Source organism: Rutidosis leptorrhynchoides, chromosome 4 (assembly GCF_046630445.1).
Source record: "Rutidosis leptorrhynchoides isolate AG116_Rl617_1_P2 chromosome 4, CSIRO_AGI_Rlap_v1, whole genome shotgun sequence".
NCBI classification, from domain to species: domain Eukaryota; kingdom Viridiplantae; phylum Streptophyta; class Magnoliopsida; order Asterales; family Asteraceae; genus Rutidosis; species Rutidosis leptorrhynchoides.
In genome coordinates, this window is record NC_092336.1 from 143,877,132 (window position 1) to 143,885,489 (window position 8,358).

The window sequence follows — 8,358 nt, forward strand, 5'->3', positions numbered from 1 at the left end:
GATGACTACTTGAGCAAAGCCCAAGTGGTTCATTACTTTGACATTATTGAGGAGGTGAATGATCAGCTTATTCGGTCAGCCCATGAGCTATTCACTTTTGTCATAAAATAATAAAAGTGTTGCATGTTAACAACTACGAAGTAGTACCAAAAATGCGTTAAAAAAATTTCTTAAAGCTAATTTAAGAACCCACTATAATAATTTAACATAACCAACAATCCTAGTTAAAAGTCTTACAAAGCCTTCAAAGAATGAATGATGCGCTCGTGTTTCCATTGAGCTTCCTTTGAGAAGAGTGTGATACCACCACCTATTAAACCCGACGAGTAATCCACGGACCTCGGTTATTGTGCTCTTATGGTTAATGCATAACTTACTTCTGCAATCAAGGCTAGATCTCTTTAGGCAAAAAAATAAGGCTAGATCATCATCGCGGTTCAAAAGATTTTTGGCTAGAGATAGATTCTGTCCGGAGGAGTGGAGGGTATAAAAAAAGAAGTCAACCGTTGTTTTGGGAGCTGGGCATAAGGTAATGGAAGTCTTTTGCCATTTAACTAAATATGAAGGGCCTAACTGAAACAATGTCCATCATCACCGTCGATCCCTGCAACCTCCTCCTTCCTCCGCCGCTGCCGTTACAAACACAAAATCTCAAAAATACAAAACCTCCAAACCTATATATACCTACATATATATGTGTATCTATAACTTCATTATTGCAACTAGAACCCTAATGAGACTACAACAATGGTGCCTTCTTTAATCCCTATTTCACATTCAACTATTATAAATGAAGAAGCTTTATTCAATCTTCATTCACAAACCCAAATTCCATCATTCATTTTCATCATCATCGTCTTCATCATCTCGAACAACAGAAGTATTAAACATATTACATTCAATAGATCCAATGGAACCATCACTTGAACAAATAACCCCATTTCTTTCACCTGAAATTGTTACTTCTGTTCTTCAACAACAACAAAACCCTTATCTTTGTTTTCGATTTTTCATCTGGGCATCAAAAAGAAAGCAATTCCGCAGCTGGGTATCTCATAATTTGGTAATACAAATGCTTGTTTCTAATAAAGTTGAAAACTTTGATACTTATTGGAAAGTTCTTGATGAAATTAAGAGTAATGGGTTTCGAATATCGTCCGATGCGTTTGCGGTTTTGATTTCGGGTATTGGAAGATGAAGAATGGTGAAAAAGCTGTTGATACTTTTGGTAAAATGAAAGAATTTCATTGTGAACCTAACTTGTTTACTTATAATTTGATACTTCATGTTTTAGTTAATAAAGGTATGATCTTTTTAGCATTGGCTGTTTATAATTTAATGCTGAAGTTGAATTGTCATTTGAATTGTGCAACTTTTAGTATTATAATTGATGGCTTGTGCAAAAGTGGCAAGATTTCGAATGCACTTGTACTTTATGATGAGATGATTAAAAGAGGTATTATGCCTAATAAAGTTACTTATACGGTTGTCCTTTCGGGGTTGTGTCAAGCTAAGAGGATTGATGACGCATATAGATTGTTTGATGATATGAAAAGCAGTGGTATTAAGCCTGATTCGGTTACTTATAACGCTTTACTTAACGGGGTTTGTAAATTGGGTAAGATGGATGAGGCACTCGTTCTTTTAAATAATTTCAAGAACGATGGTTTTGAGCTTGATTTGAATAGTTATAGCTCATTGATCGATGGGCTTTTTAGAGCTAAAAGGTTTAACGAAGCTCATGACATGTTTAACAAAATGATTGAAGCTGAGATTTCACCAGATGTTGTTTTGCATACGATTATGATTCGTGGGTTATGCGATGATGGTAGGGTACACGATGCGTTTAAGATGGTAAAAGGAATGAAAGATAAAAGCTTCGTACCCGATACTCAAACTTATAATACGTTGATAAAAGGGTTTTGTGATGAGGGTTTATTGGATGAAGCCCGTTCGCTAAAACTTGAAATTTCGAACGTTGATGGGTTCCCGGATACTACAACTTACACTATTCTTATTTCGGGTATGTGTAGATACGGTCTAATTGGAGATGCACAACATATTTTTAATGAAATGGAACGATTTGGATGTGTTCCTTCGGTTGTTACGTTTAATGCTCTTATAGATGGGCTTTGTAAATCGAGTGAGCTTAAAAAATCTTACTTGTTATATTACAAAATGGAAATTGGAAGAAACCCGTCTTTGTTTCTGCGGCTTACACAAGGTTCGGATAAAGTTGTCGATAGTGAGAGTTTGCAGAAATTAGTCACGAAATTATGCGAATCAGAATCAATGCTTAAAGCGTACAAGCTTGTCACGCAGCTTGCGGACACTGCAATCACGCCAACTATAAGAACTTATAATATATTGATTAACGGTTTATGTAAAAACGGGATGTTAAACGGTGCTAAAAAGCTTTTTAAAGAGCTTCAAATGGATGGAAATTCTCCCGATTCGGTTACGTATGGAACACTTATTAATGGGCTCGAAAGTGTTGGTTTAGATGACGAAGCGTTTTTGCTTTTAAGTGAAATGGCAAGAAATGGATGTAAACCGACTTCGATAATTTATAAAACGCTCATGAAATGGTCTTGTAGAAGGAATAAGACATCTGATGCTTTTGATCTCTGGTTGACTTATTTAAAAGGTCAACCTAAACGAGACGAAACGGTAATTAAGTTGGTCGAGAAGTGTTTCCAAAAAGGTGAAATAGAACGACCCGTGAGGTTATTACTTGATATGGATATAAAGTTGCAAGATTTGGATCCAGCACCATATACAATTTGGTTAATTGGATTTTGTCAAGGGCGTAAAACGAATGAAGCGTTAATGTTACTTAATATTTTGAGGGAATATGATATTAATCTTACACCTGCAAGTTGTGTGATGTTGGTTACTACTCTTTGTAAAGAAGGGAAATTGAATTTGGCAGTTGAAGTTTTTGTTTACGCATTGGAAAAAGGTTTCATATTGCAACCAAGAATCTGCAATAATATGATTAAATCCCTTATTCAATCTCGGTTGGATGATTGTGTTTTTGATCTTATGGAGAAAATGGAGTCGTGTGGGTATGATTTAGATCGGTATCTAGATAAAGGTACAAGGTCTCTTGTAAGAAAACAAGAAATGAAAAACGTGTTACCAAAATGAGGATGCACACGAAGTATTTAATATATTACTATTCAAGAGTCAACGTTGGTCAACGTCCAACTCGACCTTTCAAGGTCTTGGCCGACTCGTATCCGGATGCTCACTACAAAGATGACAGGTAAGTAATTTAAATTCTTTCTTTTTATGTGCATTATGTAATTACTCATTATATTATATTATGTATATGTAATATGTATATATATTTGTGGGTATGTCATATGTGTAAAGCCGTATATATTGAGTTGGTAGGCAGATTGGGTGATTGTTAAAATGGGTGATCTGTTGGTACTGGTTGAAATGGGTTGGGTCGGCAGTTGGGTTCAAAACTTGTCCTGTGTCTGAAAAATTATAAATTCTTGTAAATATCTAGTTTCAACTTTCAAGTTTGAGTAAAAACTAGAGAATTTTGATAAAAAACCATTGGTTTAACTGTATAATGCATTAACAATACAATTTGAGTAACTGTTGGCCTGTTAGAACCATTTGACTCGTTTCCTTTTATGCCAATTTATGATTTAGGATATTGACCGTTAGAGATAAAATACAACCTGAAACACCTTTGCAATACTCTTATTTATATATTGAATATATCACTGAAAAATTTATATTATTTGATGATGATCTAACTCCTGTATATGTTTAATTAGGAAGTTTTATGCTTTATAAGTACACTTTATGTGGCTTTCAAGTTTCAACCCGTTTGATGTTATGATACATTTTCTTTTCTGCTGATGTTGTTGATCTTACTCGTTTGGCTCGTTAGAGATTAAACATCGACCCATTCATAAGTAAAGGAGTGCCTCCTCTAGTTGATATGAATGTGCCTACACCCACTCACAAAAACTTAGAAGTTGGCCAATTTTAAGTTCAACACTTCATAAATTATGGTGTAAACCAGGCTAGAAAATCAAGTATACAACATATAACCAACACATACAAAAGAATAAACCGAGTTTGGTTTTATGAAGACGTGTACACAATTCGTATCTCGAGCTTTAGTTTTTTGTTGAAGCTAAAAACGGAGATTTCATAACGAAGCCCAAATTGTCAACTTAGTATAAGCTCAAATAGCTGCCTTCCATTTCGGATTGAAGTTCATCTTTGACTTTCAGGTCAAAACTATACTTCTTGAACTCTTATACAAACTTATCATGAAATCACATTTGCATGTGCAGGTACATTTTGTCATCTCAATTTGACAACAAACCAGAGGCTACATAAATGTATATTATTTGAAAGCTACTATTCCAAGCGTAGGTCAAGATTGAAAGGCAAGGAGTGTTCAAGTTGTAGTTGATTCCCTGTTATCGCAACTTTAACCCTTTATTCTAAAGCATATAACAGTTGCAGAAAGCCTGAAAGATTGAAAAGTTTGTTAAACTTAGCTATACATGCAAATGAGCATGTTTTAAAGGTTAAGTGCTCAAAGAGCTGCAACAATATAAGTTTGATATAGCAAGTGTTGTGGTGATAAACTTGCATGAAAAATTAAATTATTTACACAACAGTTTGATCTATGAACCACATTATAATCATATTCAGTATTTATAAAATGAAAAGAAACGCATATGTCTACATAAGAATATCTAGACATCCCTTTACTAGGTCGGAGTTCCTTCTTGAAGCAATCTTTTTGCCCTCTTCTCGACGTGAATGACTTATTCTATCCGCGGGTGGAGAATCGATTTCTCTATGATTATGGTTAGAAGAATGATTCACACATCCCATACCTCACCTTTTTGTGAGATTTGGTATTGTTGTGGTGTCTAATATGTGTTTATATTAGTTAGTGCATAATTAGATTAATCTATGAGGGACGTACACTACTCAAATTATCTATACATCACTAAGCATTCATTATAATGTTGTAATGTAAACTCAACCTATTGGCAAGGGAGGTGATAATCACTAGGTGAAGAGTCCTCGACTGTAACCTTCTAATGAATAGTGAATTGCGTTAAAAAGAGAGTGAAATTAAAAAAAAACATCCACGGATGTACTATGTAATGAATTAATCATCCCACATCGACCACATCGACCAAATGTAGAATCGGTTGATGGCTTATAAATCAAGGTATCCCCTCCTCCAAGCTAGCTTTTGGAAGTGAATTCTGACTTACTTATGACTAGTCCGAGCTCACATGCGGTTCATCCCAGGGTGAGAATCCACCAGGTCTTCTCTGGTTCGTCGTAGGAAGACCATGACATACTAGGACCAAAAACTAAAAATGCTAATTTAAAACATATTAAAATTAAAGGAGGTGTAGTCTTAATTACTATAGTTTGAAGCGAAACCATTTTTTACACTTGTTTCCTTCATCTCAAGTAACGTTATGTTGACTAACTTTGACTGTGACTGAATCATTCCAAATTCGACCACTTTTTGTTAGTTTGACTGATTTGTCTTGTTGACCGAATTAATAGTCCAGACTGAATAACCTCAGACCACACCTGAGTCGCGAGTACTTTCCAAGTACCTGCCAAGTTTTCAGCCCTGTAACGGCCTTCTAAAAACAAAGATGACATAAAGAATTAATACGGAGTATATCTTGAGTCAGACCATGATACATCAAACTTCATTACCACAAATATAACACACTGCAAGTTTCGGTCATGAATCTCATCGTCACCAATAATAGCAATAAAATTGCCATCAGCAAAAGATAGATTTCATAAAAGATACTAATAAACAACTATAGACGAACCAAAAGAAAATTCCGAACTACAATCAGAATCAACTTCTACTACGAGAACACTTGGTTTTGAGCCATAAGATAACTGCGTTAAATTACTATTGCATATACAAACTGCAAGCATTAAAACAAGGTCTCATAATAGAAGGTCGGGCATGATTTGATTGATTTCTTGTTCAAAGGTGTCCTACACATTAAGATGTGGTGCCGGGATCACTAATCACGCCCAAGAAATCATCTTTGATTGTACCAATGCAGAACTGCAAAGCAACAGTTTAAGTGAATCCAAAATGTTGAAAAACATATTTAAAACTATAAACAGACGGTAATACCACAAAGAATCTATGACGTACAATTTCTGTGGCATCAACTCGAGTCCCAATGATTTTCAACCTCACCTCACTATCCTTTTGAATCTTCACCTGAAAAAGTCAAAGGGATGGATATTATCAAATAAGCATCATTCAATCTGGTAAGTTGAAATATAAGAACACGAGAAATGGTAATATCGAATCATACGGATCCATCTGAAGTCGTGTAATTAGGCATATCCCCAGACTGAAACTCCATGTCATCAGGTATCAACTAACGCAAGTATAAAAAAGAACTGTTAGAATATCAAATAAGTCTGGAAAAGAGAATGTGTAGCTTGCCTCATACGATCAGAATGTAACTTAAATCTATGTGAATTACCACATGCAGAAAATTGGGAAAAATCCATTTTCTGATAATCTAGACCTCCAAGCTTAAAAGTTTACTAGCAAAACAAGTATTTTATTATACAAGTAGAGAGATGAAAAATGGATGGCAAAATATGGTTACAAAACTGCAAAAACTCATATTTTGATGCTAATAATCTACACATTAAATCATAAATCAGTTCTTAAATTCATAGCATTTCTAGTGTATAGTAATAACTATTGCATTACTACATCAAAAGAAGTTTAAGTAGGACTCAACAGTAGAACCAACTCACCAAGGATTACAAACATTATAAAAAATGGTAATAACCCTTAGTCATTGAGCCTACGTTTTCCAATTTTTCGAAACAAACAATAATGTGATCTAAACGAACAGAATCTCCACCGGCATCTAAAAAGGAAAACCATAATTCACTTTACTAGCTTCGAAATTACTACAATTCCAACTTAATGTAGAACTTATTTCACTTATACAACAGAAAAATGTATTGGCCCAAATCCCAAATACTTTGTGATAAACTCCCATTTATGATTCGGTTCTCTGGAAAAAAGATGGATACGTTCATAATATACCGATCTATACCAATAAATACCACATCAACCATCAGCTATAAGTATAAGCAATGGTCATAAACGATTTGCACAAAATATATAATGCAGATAAAAAAGAGGCAAGAACAATATAAATAACAGATCAACTCACATGGTTTGAGACAAATATTTGAACAGGTCCAGCTTCAGCAAAGAAACCCATCTGCAAAAAATGTAATTTTGTTTTTTACTTTTTATGAACCCTGAAGTGTATTCTTTATCAGATTAACACTTTCAAAACCAGGAAAAAGTATACAACCTTATTAACCATGGTGACAACAGCTTCCAGAATCTCCCCTTTAAACGGCCGGAAAACAACACACTGATACTTAACCGGAAACGTAACGAAACCTGTACCATCTCGAATTAACCCTTTCCCTACATTCTCTATACCCGTTATCGCCACAACAAAACCATGTCGTCCACTACAAATTAATCAAAACTATTCATCAAACACTTAAATTTACAAAGTTTCAATTACCACTAAAAACAATTTCCATAAACTTCGAAACAAGGTAAGAATTGAAACCTGCAAGTGCCTTCTACGTCTTTCATAAGCTTCGAAACGAGCTTTTCACGTAAATCGCGCCCGAAATGTCGAGGATGGAGCTGCATATTTCGCTCCAATACAATGTGGAAAAACATCCTCTCTCTAAACCCCTAAATTGAATAAAATTCTCAAAACTTATTCACAATTTCAACATACAATGCGTATTAATCCACCACAATATTACAGAGTATATGCAAATAGATATATACATATATAGAGGATTTAGAACTAGTAATCTAGGGTTTCGAAAAATGTAATTTAAGGTCACGTAATTTATATTTATTTATATATATGATTATTGTACAGATGAATATCGACGATTATATAGGAAACAAAAAAGTATAAAAATTGAAATATTGGAAAGGAAAAAAAAAAAAATGAAGGTTCGGTACCGTACCTATTGACGGTTAACCGGAAAATTTTGAAGTAACCTAGATCGTTGATGACCGATAGCGATGAGTGGCTGATGGTCGGAATGATTTACGTACCAAGTTAAATAGTCTGATGATACTGGGCCGGATTTTGTTTCTTTTTCTGTTTTCTTAAGGCCCAATAAGGGCCCAAATATATGATTTGGGCTGGTATTGAGCTTGAAGTAATTCAAAGCTATGGTCATCTCTATATTTACTCATTCCTTTCAAGCAGCATGAATAGTCATTTATTTTTTTAGTTC

The 8,358-nt window shown here is 34.5% G+C and overlaps 2 protein-coding genes across 2 annotated transcripts; one reads left to right on the plus strand and one right to left on the minus strand.

Annotated features, from left to right (window-relative positions):
- Positions 1–574: 574 nt before the first annotated feature.
- LOC139841906 (pentatricopeptide repeat-containing protein At1g79540-like) lies at positions 575–4,565 on the plus strand. The gene is given in 3 exon segments (XM_071832093.1): positions 575–1,178; positions 1,181–3,268; positions 4,326–4,565. Coding segments are annotated over 2 exon segments (2,358 nt in total). The 5' UTR covers positions 575–790; the 3' UTR covers positions 3,151–3,268; positions 4,326–4,565.
- Positions 4,566–5,707: 1,142 nt separating this feature from the next.
- LOC139840377 (DNA-directed RNA polymerase II subunit RPB7-like) lies at positions 5,708–8,145 on the minus strand. The gene is made up of 7 exons (XM_071830644.1): positions 8,083–8,145; positions 7,665–7,795; positions 7,395–7,560; positions 7,248–7,298; positions 6,363–6,428; positions 6,197–6,265; positions 5,708–6,103 (listed from the first exon to the last, which is right to left on the minus strand). Exons 2-7 carry the CDS (start codon positions 7,778–7,780, stop codon positions 6,038–6,040), a joined length of 534 nt encoding a protein of 177 aa, XP_071686745.1. The 5' UTR covers positions 7,781–7,795; positions 8,083–8,145; the 3' UTR covers positions 5,708–6,037.
- Positions 8,146–8,358: the final 213 nt, after the last annotated feature.